At 36.0% G+C, this 20,075-nt stretch overlaps 1 protein-coding gene and 1 long non-coding RNA gene across 3 annotated transcripts in view; one reads left to right on the forward strand and one right to left on the reverse strand.

Annotated features, from left to right (window-relative positions):
• Nucleotides 1-1,387: 1,387 nt before the first annotated feature.
• Nucleotides 1,388-20,075, reverse strand: part of Lancl1 (LanC like glutathione S-transferase 1) — a 35,471-nt gene continuing 16,783 nt past the window's right edge. For both annotated transcript variants that reach the window (XM_005331868.5, XM_013361366.4), the window contains exons 4-10: nucleotides 19,410-19,617; nucleotides 11,708-11,843; nucleotides 10,998-11,144; nucleotides 8,145-8,327; nucleotides 6,168-6,344; nucleotides 5,663-5,735; nucleotides 1,388-5,047 (exon numbers count right to left, since the gene is read on the reverse strand). In XM_005331868.5, coding sequence (XP_005331925.1) covers nucleotides 4,971-5,047; nucleotides 5,663-5,735; nucleotides 6,168-6,344; nucleotides 8,145-8,327; nucleotides 10,998-11,144; nucleotides 11,708-11,843; nucleotides 19,410-19,617 — 1,001 coding nt within the window. In that variant the 3' untranslated portion in view covers nucleotides 1,388-4,970. The remainder of the gene's footprint in view (nucleotides 5,048-5,662; nucleotides 5,736-6,167; nucleotides 6,345-8,144; nucleotides 8,328-10,997; nucleotides 11,145-11,707; nucleotides 11,844-19,409; nucleotides 19,618-20,075) is intronic.
• LOC120893111 (uncharacterized) lies at nucleotides 10,440-15,882 on the forward strand. Its single transcript, XR_005738101.2, has 3 exons — nucleotides 10,440-10,561; nucleotides 12,754-12,866; nucleotides 13,045-15,882. It is a non-coding gene; the product is annotated as an uncharacterized LOC120893111 (long non-coding RNA).

A 20,075-nucleotide genomic window follows, 5' to 3' on the forward strand; every position in this document is an offset into this window, starting at 1 on the left:
AATGTAGAAAATGTGAAATTAAACTGACTGAGCAGAGGCCTTGCTCAGATCCATTTCTCTATCTTCATTATTTCACTTTTGGCTTATTGTGTTTGCTGCTTTCTTTCATTACTCACAAAATTGTAAAATAAGTCCCTGAGGATGCACTAGCACAGGGCTTCTGGAAAATCATGTTTGGACAGTTTTGTAATGGGAAATATGAAGCCAATATGTTCTCCATTGTAAAAACACCAGTGTTCTGTTGCTTTGTTAATTGATCCACAGTTTTAGAAGGAAGAAAGTTAAGTTTGGATGTGAAACAGAATGAAGCAGCACATTTTTAGCTGACTTGTAGGCTTTTCTAAGTTTAAGTGATGCTTGAATACATGAGACTTAGTGACATTGACTCCACAGATGCAACTATTTTGGGAAAAAGAAATGACATGAAAATTATTAGTCTCTTCTAATCAAAGAGTATCAGGAGGAGGAAGGCAAAGGTCTTTTCTAATGCAGAATGCAGAACAAATAAACTACTATAGGTAAGTTGCAAATTCTATTTAAAGTTTTGTTTGTTGATGAAATTAAAACTGTGGCTTAATTTAATGTGCTTGCCATTATTTTTCTTCCAGTGGCGAAAGGTAAGCAGAGAACAGCACCAGATGGCTTTTTCAGATGAAATGTAATTTTTCAGAGGTAGTAGGAATGCTAAATCTGTGTGACCTCTGCAAGGCACTATCCTCTCCATGCCTCATTGCCTGAATCTAAAGACTTGATGCCACCATACATACTTTTACTTCCTTCAAAGAAGAGAAATAAAAATAACTCTGCATTTATCCTCAGTATTATGAGTCATTCAATCAATAAAAAAGAGAGGATGAAGGACATTTTAATCATATGTACCAGAGGACAAAATGTATTTAGAGATGAAAACAGTACTTTATAATTTGGTAGATCTCTTTTGTGCTACATGACACAAACTAGATGTGTCATGTAAAGTAATGGTACAAAGTCATCCCAGGTGATTTCACAGAACTCCTTTCTAACTTTGCATATACATTTTAAACTTAAGACTAATTTAATCTCTTTCTCTATTCAAAGTTCCTTTCAGAACTGGTCAGCAAGGAAATGAACTTCTAGAATTGGGATATGTTCACGAATAGTACCCACCTCTGCTTGAAGCCTTATAGACTTCTCTTAGTTCTATGATGACAGATTTATAAATCTTGAGTAGTGGAAATCTTTTGTGAACCAACAATGAAGAAAAAGTTAGGAAAGAACCCTAGGGAATAAGTGTGTGTGTGTGTGTGTTTATGTATGTGTGTGTGTATATATGTATATATATAGCATTTACCACTGAGGAAAAATATTTTTCAAGTTTAAACTGAAGCAAACAAGCAAGGAGACTATATAGCACTAGTAAAATTTTATTTTGAACCATTAGGTCAAATTCTTTACATAACATATAAATATGATCTCAGCCCTTCCCAATAAATGACAATATGCCTTTCTGAATATCCCAAATATGGTTTTCCACCTACAGGAGAGAAACATTTCTTTTACAGCTCAACAGTACAAAACACATCAAAATGGGGTGCTCTCACCAGTTCAGGGAAGCAGAAAATGGAATCAGAACTCAGTATAAAAATCAGGGATGAGTTCTAGTAGCCAAAGGAGTATATAAATAAATGTTCACTCTCCACATTTTCTACTTCAAAATCAGCTGGTAGAAGCAGGGCATCATAAAATCAGATACAAACTAACCTGAGAATGTAGGAAAAGAGTGTCTCTCTCAATTCAGTTCTTTAGGGAAGTGAGAGTAAGGAGAGAAAATAGCCTTAGATACCCTTTTAACTAAAATTCTACCTCCATGAAGGTTTTTGATGCCAAATAATTGAAACTTATATAAAAGATGAAAAGGGAGTCAAGTAATTCTAAGGATTAAAGACCTATAACTCAAAGTCCAATGGGCCTATGGAAATGGTCTTGATGATGTTAACATTTTTTCATGAGTAAAAATTAACCAGTGCAAATTTTCATCACTACAATAACAGAAGTGTATGCTGGGATAAATTGGACACTGCTTGGAAAGCTTAGAAGATTTTACTACCTAGTCTTCACATGGAGATTGATGTTATTCAGTTTTCTGGGAAGCAACTTTTGGGAAGAGTTTTTAACCAAGAAGAAAAATATCAGAGGTCAAAATATAATAGAAATAGAACTAAAACAATGATGCCAAGTAGCTAAGAAAACTATTGAAAAATTTCTTTCAGTCTCCACCACGGTCTTAAGATCTTGTCTTTGTAACTTCCGCCTGAATTTCAAATTCTATCAAAACTTTCTTAGCTCTTAAGCATAAATAAAACAAACAATGGCACAAACATCCTGTCAGCTTAATAATAATCTTAAAACCCTTAAAAAAAGAAAACACTTTTCTTTTTTTTGGTACGGGCCACCAAATGCCGAAGTCTGGCTTGGCACAATTCAGGAGCCACTTGTCAAAAGAAACTAACTTTATTTTTAGAACTACAAACGCCAAACAAAACAGCTCCAGGGAAAAACCCTCAGAGCCCAACTGCCACCACCGGCTTCCACAAGCCTCTCTCCCCCACACCAGCCTCTCAACCTCCCACAATCCTCCTGCTCCTGAGGCCGATTGGCTGGGTTGCGTGGGCAGAGCCAAAGAAGTCACCCAATGAGCAGCTCCGTGGAGGAGCCAATCAGCTAGATGTTGCTGGGGCCGCTGTGAGCCAATCATCAGCTGGCAGTCTGAAGGGCAGGGAAACAGCCCAATGAACATCACCGCAGAGGAGCCAATCAGCTAGATGTTGCTGGGGCCACTGTGAGCCAATCATCAGCCGGCAACTGGAAGTTTGCTGGCAGCTGGATCATCAGCCGGCAGCTGGAAGTTTGCTGGGGCCCCTTTGGCTGTGGCTCTCAACATCGAATAGATGAATTTGTTAATGGATAACAACTGCTAAAGTATAATCCAAATATTAACAAGAATCTCATTTGAAATGCTTTCCTCCCTGCCTTGATATCTTCCTGGGATCAAATTATAGTAAAATACTAAGAACTGTGATCAAGTGTCCCCTGGCTCACAGAAGGAGTGTTTGGTTCTTTTCCCCTTAGTTAGTAACTCCAGTAGTTAAAAGTACAGACACAATATGATACGACATTTAATTAAGCCAAATGAGCTGTATTCTCTCAAGCTGGATCCCCAGGCCAAGGCAAATGTGGTTTGCTGTGCACTACTTGTACTTATTCCTGGAAGGGCTGACACCCTTGGTCTGAAACTTGCACAAGAAAGGCACAGCTTGCACGAACTTACCAGAAGCACTTCTGAAATCTAAGAGGCACAAGTCCCTTGACTTATACCAGTAACGGAGGGAGTAACCTAATCCTAAAAACTAAGCAGTGGGCTACTTTTTAGATCCTATTGTCAAGTAGCCTTTAGAGAGCAGGACAATTTCCAATAATATTAGTTATTGTGGTGCTTAACAAAAAGTAACAGGGGACTACTAACAAAAGGAACCAGCATACACTCTGTAGGGATTCTTCCCCTCCACCCCCCACGCCCCGGGTAAAATAGCATTTTTTTGAGTGTGTGTGACCAAGAAAGCCACAAAATAGGCACTCTAAAAATTCTCAGACCCTGTTATTTTAAAGCTACAAAATGTTCCCAAAACAGTCCCAAGGAGTCTAAGCAGGCCTGGCAAAGGCAGCTATGGGAGAGAGAAGGAGGATTCCAGTCAATACAATTGTACAGAACTCTGAAGCACCAGGAGTCTTCATTTGCCATGTAAAACCTGATTCTAGTATCTCAGAAAATGAGGAACTATTAGCCTAGGATATGAAAAGATTAACTTGTTAAAAGCATGACCTCTGGTAATTTCTCTTAATGAACACAATTTTCTATCCAAAGCTTATGTTCTTTTTGAAGTTACTGACTACAGAGCAATGCCCTTCCCACCCTTTTTTAAGCAGAAGTAGAAGCTGTATTCTTCAGTGAAAAGACCAATGTTCAGATAAACTAATAGAACGGAATATATTTTATGGCTTGTACCAAACAATCAGCACTTAAAGCACAGTCATTGGAAATAAGTAAAATACAAGTCAAAGTTTAGAAGATCAAACATAGCAGACTAGATTCTGAGCTCTCCCACAGAAAATCAGCTTTGTGATCTAATTAATTTGAATACCAAAGAGCAAACAAATTCAATAGTTTGAAAATACACTGTATTTTTTCATTTAGAGAAAACAATAAACAGCTGTTATTAGTTTATCTTGAATTTACACATCAGAAAGTTCATGACAACCATCACATTTTAAGTTTTTTATAAAAAGGCTGGCATACAGTATCTGGATGCCTTTTGATAAAGAGGCAGATTTGAAAGTATGTTTCTAGACCAAAAAGACATCAGGAATTTGAAAAATGGTACGTAAGGGCCCAAGTCTAGTTTATAATTCTTGCAAGTTTTTCACCTGGAAGCATATAGTTATATTTTGTCCCCTTTTATAATGAAACACTTAGAGAAAGACCAAGTCATAAAGTTGCCCACCCTCCTGTTGGAGGAAATATATGACACAGAAGAGGTGAGGGCAATATTCAATCATGGTCATGTATGTAACCTTTTTTATCTGTATTTAGTTTCTTTCAAACATTTTTAGAACAGTAACAGATGGTTACATTCATAAATTTAAATAAGATTTTCCTCTAAATTCTAAAATACATGTAAATGACCACAAAATACTGTATTTATCACCCATCTTTCCTTTTGGAAGAAACTTAACAGATGTCCTTGCATACTTTTAAATAAAAGTACATAATAAAAAAAAATCAATTAAAGACAAATTCTAGAAAACAAAACCCAACTCAATCAAGCACATAGTTTGATTCTGTTTCCTTGAAAAGCAATGAAAGCACTTAGACCAGGATTGAATATACAGAAAGGGTCATGCTGTAAGTTGCAGGGTATGAGCATGCTTTCCTTTTAGAGTTCAAATGCAGGGAACTTGGCTTTCGTGGGGACTAGCAGGTCGGCCAGGAAATATATTGTTCCAGCCATTCCTGAAGGAAGAGAAGGAGATAAAAGTTATTACACCAAATGACTCCCATTTTTATAGAGTTACTTTTTCTTTTTAGCATTAACAACATTAGAGTATTAATGGCAAAAATTTAAATGAAATGAAACAGTCTATATTTATATACTTTACAGTTCTATATTACAGGAGATCCCTGTGAGGTGCCTAGTCTTTTTATCCAGAGGGAAGACAGGGGAGAGAATGGAACCATACAAGTTCAAGTCTCTGCCCCGTCATTTACCACATGTGAGTTCCTTCCCCATGGCACCATGGGCCACTTACCTCTCTTGAGTCTCAGTCTCCTTAACTGTGACATAAGAATACCATGCTTTTATGTTTTTGCTGAAATGATTTTATGACAGCATCTGAAAAATGCTCAGCATGTGCCTGGCTCCATAAATGGTGGTCATCATTATGACTACCACTATTAGGTCTGTGCTAGTACATGTAGTGATTTTTAATACTGACTTCTTGTATTAGTAAGTACTATAAGAAATGATCATCAAATTAATTTGTTGATACACCTCAAATTCAAATACATTACCAAGCAGAGAAGTAGCTGCTGATATTATAAGGCATATAAGTAATGTGTGAAAAATACCTTCAAAGAGGGAGAAGGGGGTGTCTGGTGTCCTGCATCCATGTGCTCCATAATCTAAGCACCATTCAGCAAACTGCAATGAGACCAAATTAAGTTACTAGAATAATTTGTTTCAGTGACCCTAGAGGTTGATATATTGCCCCTAAGTATTATTCTGAAAAGTCAAAAACTATCAAGTTGGAGAAAAGAGATAAATGCCATTCATACATAGCTTAGAAGGAAATATATAATGAGTGGTCTAAGCCACAGATTATCAAGGTTATGGAAGAAGCAGCAACAAGATCACCCTATACCTTTTTTCTCACATAAATGCTTTTGAGTAGAATTATGCCCTTTAAAAGGAATACTAAATTCAACCAAACAGCATTTGAAGGTTTTTCTTAAAACAACATTCACTACCTACAGATGATTCATGATTTAAAAATTAAATTAATATCAAGAGATGAATGAAAGCGCTTCTCTCAATTTTTTGAAGCTACTTTGCTTTTGGCAGTCTGAACCCTACCTTACAGGCCCGGTACAGGTACTTCACATCCTGTGTGAGGTTGTAAAGAGTCAGGAAGGCATAGGCATTTCCTGCAGCACCATGGCACAGCCCATACCCCTTCTTCAGCAAACCGTATTGCCAGATCACATCTGCACATTGGTAGGCACAACAGAGATACTTCTCCTCTTTGAACACCTGAAGAGTCAAGGAATGTGAGTTTTCTTATATAGAATATAAAAGAAGGTTCCTTCCTGCTATGAAAAAAGAAGTAGTAGGGGAAGAAAAGAGAGGGCCTGACAAGAAAGGCAAGGGATTTAGTGACAGAGATGTGTTATACCGGTAGTAAAAAACTATTAAAATTGGCTTTGCTTTTTTTTTTTTTTTAATTAACTGGGCCTGACCTTGTTTACATGGTCTTGTTTTATGTGCATGTGTCTGTGTATAGGGGTGTGATCATTGAAGCAGCATTATTTAACTTGAAACTTGCTATCATCATGAGTCACTCTCAGAAGTACAAATGCTAACTTTCGTATGTAATATTGCTACTATTAAATAGGAAGTTTGTTTATATACTGGGGAAGAAACTGATTATAAACATAACTATCAGAACAATACAAGTAGACCTTCATTATCTTTTATTGCCTGCTATATTTTGAACAAAGACTTAAAAAATACTCTTGAGTAGGTATTTTTAATATCCCATTGCAAATCCTTAAAAGCAGAATAAGGCAGTTTTAAAAGCTCTTCTATTATATCTGACTTTCTGAAATGTAGAATTTGATATACTAAAAGCTTGCTTAGTGGGCTGGGGATGTGGCTCAAGCAGTAGTGTGCTCGCCTGGCATGCGTGCGGCCTAGGTTCGATCCTTAGCACCACATACAAACAAAGATGTTGTGTCTGTAGAAAATTTAAAAATAAATATTGAAAAAAAAATGAATAAATAAAAGCTTGCTTAGTTATGAGATGCCAATGCCTATTTATAGCCTACAGACATAACTTATATTTGATTTAGACCAATGGTTATACATGTCTTAGTTTACTTCTATTTTTTTCCCCTCAATTAAAAACCTTTTCTTTGATTGTGGCAATGCCATCCATACCAGCCTTTTTAGGAGTGATATTTGTATTTTTTTTTTATTGTGGTAAGATGTACAAATAATAAAAGTTATCAGTTACACTTTTCAAGCATATAATCCAGTGGTACTAATTACATTCACCTTGTTATATAACCATCATTACTATCCATGTGCAAGACTTTTTAATACTCCCAACAGAAATTCTATACCTATAAGCAATAAATCCCCATTCCCTACTCCCTTCCTCAAGACCCCAGCATCACTTCATACAGATGGCATCATAAAGTATTTATCCTTTTGTATCTGGCTTGTTTCACCTAGCATGTTTTCAAAGTTTATGAATGTTGCAGTATATATTAAAATTTCAATATTTTTTAAGACTCATATATAGCATATTTTCTGTATCTATTCATCTGTTGGTGGGTACCTGGACAATTTCCACCTTTTGGCTAAGGAACTGTTATGAACACTGATTGGTGCATACAAATCTGTTTGAATTTTTGTTTTCCGTTTTTTCTGGGTATTTTACCTAGGAGTAGAATTGCTAGATTATGTGTTAATTAAATGTTTAATTTTGTGAGGGAACCACTAAACCATTTTCCATGGAAGCCATATCATTTCACATTCCCATCAGCAATGGATGAGGGTTCTATTTTTAATTCAGCCTCTGGGATATGATTTTGGCTCTGTCACTGATGTCATAATCTTGGTTATTCTGTCAATGAAGCAGTCTCTTGTTCTATGAAATAATGTCTTCTGTGGAACAATGGATACTGAGACAATAATTCATTTAGCAAAGTGATTTTAAGTCTAACAAATGAATTATATATTACTTTTTTAAGGACTGTAAGAGTCATTTTAAATAAAAAAAATTGTTATGTTTTCCAATTTTTTCTCAAATGAGAAAGTACACAGTACCTTATAGGCCTGGATGAGCATGTAGATCACCCCAGGGGCTCCATGACACCAGTGGACAAGCAGATCTCGATTATCATCCACACATGGAGGATAATTGCCAGAAGGGAATTTCAGCTGGCAAACAAAGTCTACACTGGGCTTGACCAAAGTATGTAACTTTGCTTGGCTCACTTGAAGGCTGGGCTAAAAATAAGAAAGAAAATTGTTAGTTTTGCTGAAGCAAACAGACTTTCTCAGGACTCAGTATGAGTTTTAAACCAGTAGAGAAACATGACCAAAAGGAATAAAGAGTCATTAAAACTTTGAATTTCACCTAGTACATCATTTTGCTTTAGTCTTTTGTGATTTCACTTTATAATTTTTAAATCAAAATAAAACTTGGCCATCAGTCAATGCTTATAGTCTTCTGTAATTATTATTTTTCAGCATTTGTTGTTATCTGCATACATATAAGTTTCCTAAGTAAACACTTGAGAATGTGAGTGTAGAAGAAATTTCCTAGTTTCAATACCTATAACATGCTCTAAAATTCACAAAGAGATTCATTAGGTAAGCAAGAACAACTTTCACTAATATATTCAGAAAGTATCAGGTAATGTTTTCAATAGAAAAGGACACTTACAAGTTAGGAGACATGGAATCTGATACCAGACTATAGCATAACTTTAAATCATATCTTTCTGTAGAGGATTTGAAACTCATCTATATACAGCATTATCTCACAAAATGATATACAGATTTATAGGACATATTGATATAAAGCATATGAATGGCAACTCTTGATACAATTTTTTAGCTTCCCTTTTTGATCTTTTTAATTCAATGCACTGCTCACTACTTAAACAATCATTTTTAAGTGTTGTTTTATCAGGCAGGGGGTGGGGCATGTGGGGTGGGCAGTGGTGTGAAGCATAGACAGGAGGCAGTGCTGGGAATGAAGCAATATTGATGAAACATCTTTCACAAGATTTTAAAAGTTCTTCAGGGGACATATGGATTATACTTTACATAAGAAATAGTGTTAAAGCTCAATTTAAAGTGTTAGTGTAGAATGAGTAAACTTGTCCAACATGGCCTAAAAATAATATTGCTTTATTTTATTGATATAGAGGCTTTTACTAAATGAACTTTCAGGATTAAAAATGAAATCATTTCAAATAGATAACAACCTGAAAATGAAAAAAATCAGTACTTAGATTTTCAGATTTCTTTTTACAACTAACGAAAAAGAGGCAGAGTAGATGTCCTCTCATTACCTGTTTTAATGAAAGGTCAATGAGGCAAGCACTCTACCAACTGAGCTATATCGATAGGGCAGAGAGGTGGGAGGGGAAAGAAGTGGGTGTGGGGTTAGAAATGATGGTGAAATGTGATGGTCATCATTATTCAAAGTACATGTATGAAGACACAAACTGGTGGAAAATACTTTGTATACAACCTGAGACACAAAAATTGTGCTCTATATGTGTAATATGAATTGTAACATATTCTGCTGCCATATATGAATTTTTAAAAAATTAATGAAAAAGAAAAGGTCAGAGAGGTAATCCAGTCACTGACACGTATGATTTTAATTCACCCTGAACTTCAGAAGACATGAACTCTCCTTCCCTGTAAACTTTTTAATAATTTACATGTACTTCTAGATAAAAAGAGTCACTGAGGGAGTGTGCTAGAAAAACAAAGGAACTTCAAGTCTAAATTATCAAAAATCCTAATCATAAAATTTCTAATTGAGAAGTGCAGAATAATTACTACAGCTGACATCTGATTGGCACTAACATACAAATTGTGATTTTGCATTAAAAAATCAGTAATAACCTTGAGTTTTTCAGCTCTATTTTCATTATTGAGTCAGAGAAAGCAGGCCTGACATTTTGTATTATTATAGCTGGCTACTCAACCAGCTGATAATATGTATATCCAAGCACTCATTTTGAACATGTTAATGAAGCACTTTACACCACACTGTGCTCTGGGAAGATGAGGGGTACCCTCTGTTGCCATTAAGAATTTATTTTCTTTTAACATAAATTCTTCTTCATAAGTACCAATTCTCTTTAAGGAGAGCTTCTAAGTCCCCTAAAATGACATTCTCTGAGAAGTTTTTTCTGACCTCTTCAAGTCATGTTTCTACAGTGACTTCTAAGTCTATCTGACTTTAGTTGATGTCTCCCAATATTAACAGGATCCAAGAACTGTTAGATGTAGCACTTTGTTGTTGTTGTTATAATATTGGGAATTGAACCCAGGGGCACTCTACCACTGAGCTACATCCTCAGTTTTTAATTTTTATTTTAACACAGGGTCTTGCTAAGTTACTGAGGCTGGCCTTCACCGCTCGTCTATCCAGTTCAGGGATTACAGATGTGCACCGCTGCGCCTAGCTGGGCAGAATACATTCAGCCGTTTTTCAGGTATATTATTCAAAATTCACTGAAGAGCTACAGGTAACATATACTGATTTTAGTTTCACTCCTAGAAAATTTGTTTCAGTGGATTTTATCTTATAATATGGGAATATATTAATTAAAGGCATTTGCTAAAAGAGAAGAGCAAAGGGCACTTCATATAGAATTACAGGTCAAAATTCTTTAGTCATCATGAGTGGCAATAGGTAGGAAGGTATGGTCACCTACAAATCAAATGTCAACTCAAAGCACAGTGTCTTTAAGTTTATACACTTTAAAATGCACTGAGGCCAAAGTTACCATTGTTTGGCTCAAGCAACTGACATGATGCTGTAGTTGCCAGAAGGATAAAATAAAGCTATAGGGTCTGTCTTCCTACCCAATACAGTGTACGTGTTAGTCGGGAGGCAAATTTTAAAGTCTCACCATACTCATCCATTACCTGCATCAGGTAGTAATAAATTCCTGCCAGGCCATGAGCAGCACCCACATAGTATTCCTGGTACCATTCATACATCAGTGGAGACTTTGCAGTGAAGTTTCTCTTTCTAGCTAGGTTTTCTCCAGAGGTTAACACTGTTTCACAAATCTACAGAGAGAAAGCCAACCGAAATAACAAGACAATTAGAATAAAAAGTTTTCTGGTGGAGGCAAGGAGCTTTTTGCTATGAGGTACTGAAAAATGTGGTACATTAAACTTCTGCCAGGGAGGGGCACTGTTTACTTCAACTGAAGAGAAGTAAATGTCTCAGAGAAGTGAGAAATGAAGTGAGGAAAGACAAGGAGGATCTTGAACTCTTTTTACTAGTGCTACAAGAATTCACTTGTCAAAGGAAAGCATAAACTCCTCCAGGCACAAAAGGAGACATCTGCATCTGGGGGGTGAAATCTAGCCCTGACTTTCCTCTGAAAGAGTCTCTAAACTCTCAAATGGAGCAGGTGGCCTTCTGACTCAAGTCTCTCGCCAGTGTTTCCAGCAGCATTTAGTGTGAATTACTGTTGGGCCTCTGTGTCTGACTTCTAAAGGTCAAGATACACCCTCTTTCTTAAGTAGGAGGATGTGCTAACTGGAGAGACAAAGGTAATAGGTTCGGCAATGAGCAAGTAAATGGGCTCCCAAAAAGACTTCTAAAAAGCATCAATTTGTGGTACCTGCTGAATATGGCTTTGAGGAATCTTTTCAACTCCAAAGTTCTTGTTGACAAAAAGAAGAGCATAGATGTAGCCCATACGTCCATACAGCATTTCATTTGGAGCATGGGGATCAATTTTATTTAGGTGAATTAGCCTAGGAATAGAAACACATGCCTAAAATAATCTGACAGGGATTGCTACTGGTGAATACTTAAAAATGTTACATTAATACACACACACACAGACACACACACTGTATAGATATTTTATGCATATAAAACACATTTGTATAAAGATATATATGTATACAATCCAGGTTCAAAGATTTAGCCCTCAATTAATTTTTTTTTCTTTAGTTTATAATGGAGCATACAAAAAAAAAAAATCAAAGGAAAAGAATACAGTGAGTGGTTGAGGCTGCCTGGAACCTCCTAGTTCTTCATGGAACTATAGCCTAAGACTAGTACTTAGGCAGCTGGCATCGGAGAAACCAAACTGCTGGTTATCAGAGCATGCAGCCTGGAGAAAGAACTACATGAACACACAAAGGACCACTATTTCCTTAAAATGAAAGGCTTGTTGTATCCCACTCATCTCCTTCCTTAGTTTATTCCTTAATGTGAAGAATCTGTATGGCAGCCTGATCCTCTGCAATTGACAATACATGTAGATGGCACAAAAGTATCATGTCCCTGTCTTCCAGTCTCTCAGCATTCTAGTTCTTATCTTCAGAAATGATCTTGGTGACCAATTTTTTTTGGTATGTATTCCTAAATTTATTTCATGTACATACAGACATAAAAACACATATTTATAAATATAAATATATCCCACCATGTTCTACACCTTTGTTGAATAACACATCTTTACGATCATTATATACTGGCACAGATTCCTTCTTTATAACAGTTACAGAGGACTGTTGAGCTAAGTGGATATATTATAATTTATTAGGTCTCTATTGACAAACTCAGTTCAATTTCTCAGATAAAAGTTATTTTTGTTACTGGTCCCAGGTAAGATGGAGTAAGCACACTCAATCATACCTCTCCCACTAAATATAGTCTCCCAAAGCTGGACAGAAAACATGAAGCAGCTATTTGAGAACCCTGAAAAGTAAACATAAGAAGGCAGAATGGGGAAGAAGACCATAATTTGAAGATCCACCAAACTAAAGGTAAGTTTGTCATGTTTTCCCCTCTGATATGCCCCTGGCCCAAAGCCCAGAGGTGGCTCCCTGTGGGCTGATAGCCCTAAAAGCAGTCCTTTACTTCTGTCTCAAGGATGAACAGGAAAGGGAGAGCCTAATACCTGGAGAGGGAGGGTAATTTTTTCTTTGTTCTCTTGTGCTCCAGTCTACAGGAAATCTTATGTTGCCAGCAGAAGTAAAAGCAATGGAACTCACAGGAGCCAGAACTCCAAAGGAAGAAAACTTTCTCACAGATATGAGGAGCTGTATTCCCCTGGGGGAAGGGTGAACCTCACTGCTTTACTCCTCTTTCTATCCTCCACATCATCTAGCTCCAGATGCAGGCAGCCATGAGAAGTACATGGCAGAGCAGGATAACTAAAGTCTGAAGTTTTCTTCCCAGAGGACCAAAGAGAGAAGCCCCAGGGAATCAGAAGATAGGAGGAAGTTAAAGATGGAGGTAAATAAGACTGGAAAAGAAATCACATTTGATAGTTAAACTCTGAGAATGAAACTTTTTTTCCTTTTAGCAGTGGGTAGAGGAGTAAATGTGATAGAGAAATGTCTTTGCTATTCACACAGAATTTTGAAAGTGCAGTTGGGGCTGTATATACTCGCTTAGCTACAGACTGAAATAGGTTTTATATTTACTCTAAGAAGGGTCTGAGGACGATGTGGCTTTCTCTGAGGTATAAGAACAGGATAGGGAACTATCTGCATGTGTGTATGTATGTGAATCTTCTTTCTAACAAATGTTTGCACATTTGGCAGAATGTACAACTACTTATACTTTCATTTTAACAAACTCAGAGGTAAGGGTATAGCTGAGAAGGTATACAGCTCCCCCTGCTAATATATGGGGGCCACCAATATTTACCAAAAAACAAGAATAAAAGAAACCCAAGTAAACACCAGGTTGTACACCAACAGGGAGAGTGGAGAGTCTCAGCTCCACAGGGAGCATACTTGTAAAAAGGAAAATAATCCTCCCTCTTTACTACTTCCATAAGCTTTGAGGGGAAAGATATGCTTAACATTTAAAATGAAGACGATATGTTTCAAAAAGACAGAATTAGATGATTTTAGTGACTGAAAGCAGCTAATAGTGATGAAACAAAGGCAAAGAAAAAGGTATAAAGGAGATTTCAAGGGAACTTCCTTCCCAATAGGAAAGAGGAGTTTGAAAGGGCACAGCTAGTTACAGTTATTGCAAAAGTTACAACTTTTTCACATTATACCTTGAGAACTGAGGCATCTCAAATTAATATGCAAATGTTGGCTCATGTAATTTTTTTTCTCCTTTAAAAAATAAGCAATAAACTCACAGTGGAGCAGAGGTTATGTTAGAAACAGGGTCACCATGGTCAGATGTTTCTTTGTATTTTTTCATAATACTTTGTTTAACCTTTGCTCATCATCATTCATGGCTATGTGGGTGGTAGAATTATGGGCCACTATGCTTTCTATTTCACTACCATATAAATATGTATATTCATTCACACACATATACATCCCTAATTTTCAAAAGAATTCAAAAGCATTTATTAAGAATTCTCTTTTTTTCCTCAAATCAGATATGGTACCCTCAGTATCACTGAGACTATAAAGAACACAAATCTGTTTAAAACTGCTGCAGTAAACAGAATGAATGTTTGCACTTAGATAAGAACCTATTATCATTTTAATATAAATGCATTGAGTTATATAGAATTTAGATTTTAAAAAGCATTTTTGATTTGTTTTTGAAAAGGAAATCAAAGAACTATTCAAAAGGGAGAATTTAAGATACTTTTTAAAGCAAACATGCACTATGGATATATTACTCAGAACAATTATTCTTTTACTGCTAATGAGGTTCCTGTCAAAATAAAATGCTTGAAATTAGAAATTGCCATTCCTTTCTCTTTGCCAATGTTATCACTTATACTACCATTAGGTGGCGATACAAAATTAGTATTCTAATTAATTTAGGTTGTTCAAAGCAAGTAGCAAATACTTTTCATATACTTACAAGTAAAATATGCTCAAAGTATCTCTTCAATGGATTTTAGGGTAATAAGGGAAGTATTTCATTTTTTTTCCTGGATTTTAATTCATATCACTAAACCAGTTGAATCAGAGGTTAGCAACAGTTGGACTTTTGACTGCATGTTTCACATGCTAAGAAAAAATAATAATAGCATTCATAAATCATAATGGTTATTTTGTGTTTTTGTAAACTCTCAAACCCGCAAGCATATTGTTCCAGCTCCATTTATTTGTTTTGATTATGTTGATATTAATAACAACCAATCTTTAAAAGAGAGATAAGGAAGTCATTGAAATGTCACTGAAGGAAAAATAAAGACATTTAGAAATAGGCTACTTCTATCCCAGAACTAGCAGTATTTCCTCAGGGTGTTATTGGGAGAGTGTTTTGGTTTTGTATTATATCAAAAGGTTTGTAAGTTAAAAAAAAAAAAAAGTAGTTCTTTTCTGACCCATCACACTACAAAAGCAGAAAGTTGATACATTTCCTGTCTAGAAAGCTAAAGCTCTTCATCAGTCTAAGTATGGCTCTAAAGCACTAAATATGTCAGGTTTGTCACCTAATTGGGTACCTAACGGGCTATGCTTTCTATTTGTGCTGTGGTACTAATGCCTCTGTGTAGAAAGAAGGGTAAAAGTGGACATGATATATATCAGGCAGTAGAAAGAACTACCAACTGTGATACTATGTACTGTTGTCCACTCCTCCACCCCTTGGTCATCAGCAGGACAATATGAACAAGAACACATACACACTCCTTTTGAGGAGTCAGAGACCCTTGCCAGAGAAGTAAAAATGGTCAGCCAGGCATGATGATACATGCTTATAATCCCAATGGCTCAGGAGGCTGAGGCAGGAGGATCACAAGTTCAAAGCCAGACTCAGCAACCTGGAGAGTCCTTAAGCAACTTAGTGAGACCCTGTCTCAAAATAAAATATAAAAAGGACTGGGGATGTAGCTCAGTGGTTAAGTGTCTCTGGGTTCAATTCCTAGTACAAAAACAGCGCCCCCCCCCCCCCCCCCCCCGCATGCGTGCGGCCCGGGTTCGATCCTCAGCACCACATACAAGCAAAGATGTTGTGTCCGCTGAAAACTAAAAAATAAATATTAAAATTCTCTCTCTAAAAAATAAAAAACAAAACAAAACAAAAAACACCCCCCCGAAAACAACAAAAACAAGATTCTCAAAGGCCCAAGGTTAAGATTTCTACCCAAGGAAAAAAACTTAATTTATTTGAATTTCAGTTTCTTTGTTGAAGAATTAGGGTTTTTTTATGATTTCAGAGGTCCTTTTGGATTTTAAACTCAAAATTAAGATTTCTGAAAGACCATACATAAAAGAAATGTAGGCAAGGAAAGATGAGTTAGAATATGATTGATATTGGCAGTGGAGCACAACACAGCCTCTACAACAAATCCCAAAAGGGGTATGATAAGAGAAGGGAGGTTGGTAAAAAGTAAAACAAGCATGTAGGTTTATTTAATACCTACTGATACCAAATAATTTTGAATTTTCTAAAATCAAACCATAAAAATTATAAATTATTCCACTGAAAGGGAGGAAATTTGAAATATGAAGCAAGCATATACAAATAATTCTTCTTTCTGTTCTACCATGAACTTTAAAAATCTAAATAGTTTATTTTTCAGTCATATATCTGTATTCCTAATTTTTAACCTTAACAAGTCTTCCAGTTATATTCTTGAAAATCTCATAAAATAAAAATATATAAAAAATAAAAAATTTTGTTACCAAGGTTATGAAGAAAAAACAGAATCTTAACTCATTCTTCTGATTTTAATAAACCAACATTGATGTTTGGTATAGTGTTTCTTAGACTAGGTCTTCAAGATGTGTGAAGACAGGTGTCTATGTAAGTTCAGTAAATGCTGCTCTCTAGAGTTGCAGTGTTTCTCTATGCACATAAACTACTAAAGATTCTGAGCAGCCAGTAGAGGTGTATATTTAATTTTGTTTAACTAGTGTTTGAATACAACCCCCAATCTGAATACCCTGTTTTCAATGAATACCATTAACATTCCTCACACAGCAAACTCTTACTATTTGGCTGCACATATATTGGGAAATGGCAGCATCATCTGTAAAATATGGGAGCACTACAATTTAATTTGATGGTATTTAGGAGCAATTCACTGAATAAGACTATCTTATGAACCTTGTGAAGTTTTTTAAACTGCTGAAGAAAAAAGAAAAAAGGTAGTTTCTGTGTTTCAAATTTAAGTATGGAATAGTTTTTGTATTGGTTAGTCTCACACAAGTCAATTGTTATGGACGGAACATATTTTAATTAAACTTTAAAGCAATCATTCCATTTGCCATTTTGGTCAAGCTTGGTAATATGTTTTATCCTAAATATTTCCCAGCCTTGAAATACAATTTTAGAGTTTTTTCTTCCACATACACTAAATAAGTTGTACTACATAATTTATAACCTTTAACAGATGTAGCATAGTTATACATAAAAAAAAATGGTTTAGAGTCCTGCAAAAGCTCATGTGTGAGACAATACAAGAATTTTTAGAGATGAAATGATTGGGTCATGAGAACCTTAACCTAATCCACTGTTATGAATTAACTGGGTGGTAACTATAAGAGGTATGGTTGGAGGAGATATGTCAATGGCTTGGATTGCCTTTAGGATTTATATTTTGTCGATGGTGGGCAAAGCTCTCTGCTTCCTGATTGCAATGTCTTGAACAGCTTTCCTCTGACATGTCCTTCCACTCTGATATTCTGCCTCAACCCAGGTTCAGAGCTATGGAGTTGACCAACCATGGACACTGACCTCTGAAACCATGAGCCCCCAAATAAACTTTTCCTGTTCTACATTGTTCTTGTCAAGTCTTTTGGTCACAGTGATGCAAGAGCTCACTAAAACATGTCAATTCAGGGGATTTTTTAATATAATTATTAACAAAGCATTATAGAGTAAAAGACTCCTTAACCCACTCATTTTCTCCTTCTCTTACAATTTCTAGTGGAAGCCAGGTGCAGGAGCACATGCCTATAATCCCAGCTGCTTGGGAGGCTGAGGCAGGAGGATTGTGAGTTCAAAGTCAGCTTCATCAACTTAGCAAGGCCCTAAGCAACTTAGTGAGGCCCTGTCTCTAAATAAAATATAAAAAAAGGGCTGGGGATATGGCTTGGTAGTTAAGCACCCCTGGGTTCAATCCCCAGTTAAAAAAAAAAGTAAAAAATAAAGAATTCCAGTGAAAGTTACAATATGATAATAGTAATAAGAAAAAAATAGAAAAATATAATAAAGAAAAATTGAAGGAAGAGGGAGAATTTGTTTGTGTATGCTTTTGCCAATTTGTGTACATGTGTGGTTAAACAATATGGGCATGAATGCTTCTTTCTTTAAACACAACATAATTATGTCCAAAAAGCCTGTTGATGAAATACACACCACCACACAGTACAGTCACCCCTTAGTATTCATAGGGATTGGTTCCCATTTCTCTGGTGGGTACTGAAATCTGTGGATGTTCAAGACCCTCATATGAAATGGCATAGTAGCATATAATCTATACTTATCGTTCCCATCTACTTTAAATCATCCCTAGATTACTTACAATACTCAATGCAATATAAAAACTATGTAAATAGTTGTATTGCTTAGAGAATAACAATATGTAAAAAAAAAAAGTCTGTACTATTCAGTACAAAAGAAAATTTTTTTGTAATATTTTTGATCCACAGCTGAATCTATGGATGTAAAATTGTGGATATGGAAGGCCAACTGTTTAACTAAGAGATCCTTAACTAACTTTACTGGTGATGATAATGTTATTTGGGTGGTAATTTATAATAGAGAATACTGGGCATGAAAAACCATGGACAACTCAGTGATAATCACTGATTAAAATGCTGCTGAGTTTGCAACTCTCCTGTTAGTGTAAACATGCTCAGTGGGAGCCTATGAGCCCTACATGGAGTTGCATGGCAGTCAGATTCCTTAGTAAATTCAAAGGCATGCTCAATAAACTCTAATAAGGCAACAAATAAAGTTTATTAATACAAAAGTTTAGTAATTCATAATTCATAAGGTTCCAGTGGAGTGCCATGACTTGTATTAAAAATGGAAATCTGGATTTACATGGCATTGTCCCTGAGAAAGGCAGTCTTGAATTAGTTGTGGTCCCTTAGGATGCCTCTCTAGGCTCAAATGCAAGAATTTAAATGCATTTCTTTGAATTTCTGATGCTGGATTAGCAATCACTTGATTAGGTTTTTGATCTCACAAACGTTACTGAACTCATGTTTAATCTGGAACATGCCGATGTCTTGTATCTTGCAATAAAATAGGGATTACAATGGTTGTTTCTTAACTACGACACAGGAAAAATATATAAGAACTGATCAAATACAGGAATAAAATTTATCTGCCAAGAAAAGCATTCACTAGAATGTTTTTTTGCTGACATATGCAAAATGCAATACGTCTAGGTAATAATCCTTACAAAGAAACATGATTACCGTGTGATGCAATCATCTGCCTGCTTCTCATTGTTCATCTTGCTATACAGCACAGCGGCCACTGCGAGGGGTCCTGCATCGCCGCAAAGGAAGGTAATGGAACGCTTGGTCAAACAGTTCAGGCTTTGCTTCACATAGCAATGTGCCATCTGGAGGTAGGCAGGGTCCCCGAACACTTCAAAGAGATGTAAGTAAAGCACAGCAATACCTTGAAAGCAAAAAGAAAACAATGTAAAGATGAGGAAAGGACAACTGATTTTATTTTGGCATGTGTGTATTCTTGATAGCTAAACGATAAGTTATGAAATCATGGTCCCCAAAACATAGTAATCTACTTAATTAATGATTTAATTAATAAGACATGTTTTGTCCTTGTAACCTAAAGAAACTCAAAGTAGGGATTGGAAAACTAAATTTCTTTTCATACAAAAAACTTTTGTGTGAGAAGGTAGTTTGTGTCATCAAATCCCCTACGTACACTATCTTTTCAGGCAGGGATTGTAAGAAAGTTATTTGATATTTGAGAAAATACATTCAATTTCTCTTTAATCTTTTCTTTTCTGTCAAGGACTCAGCTACCTACTATTAAGTAAGAGCTGTCAGTGACTTCGGCTTTGGGTTTTACTTGATTTGCTTCTTATCCTATTCTTGAAGCCTGCTACCTGT

This window comes from Ictidomys tridecemlineatus, chromosome 7, assembly GCF_052094955.1.
Source record: "Ictidomys tridecemlineatus isolate mIctTri1 chromosome 7, mIctTri1.hap1, whole genome shotgun sequence".
Lineage (NCBI taxonomy): Eukaryota > Metazoa > Chordata > Mammalia > Rodentia > Sciuridae > Ictidomys > Ictidomys tridecemlineatus.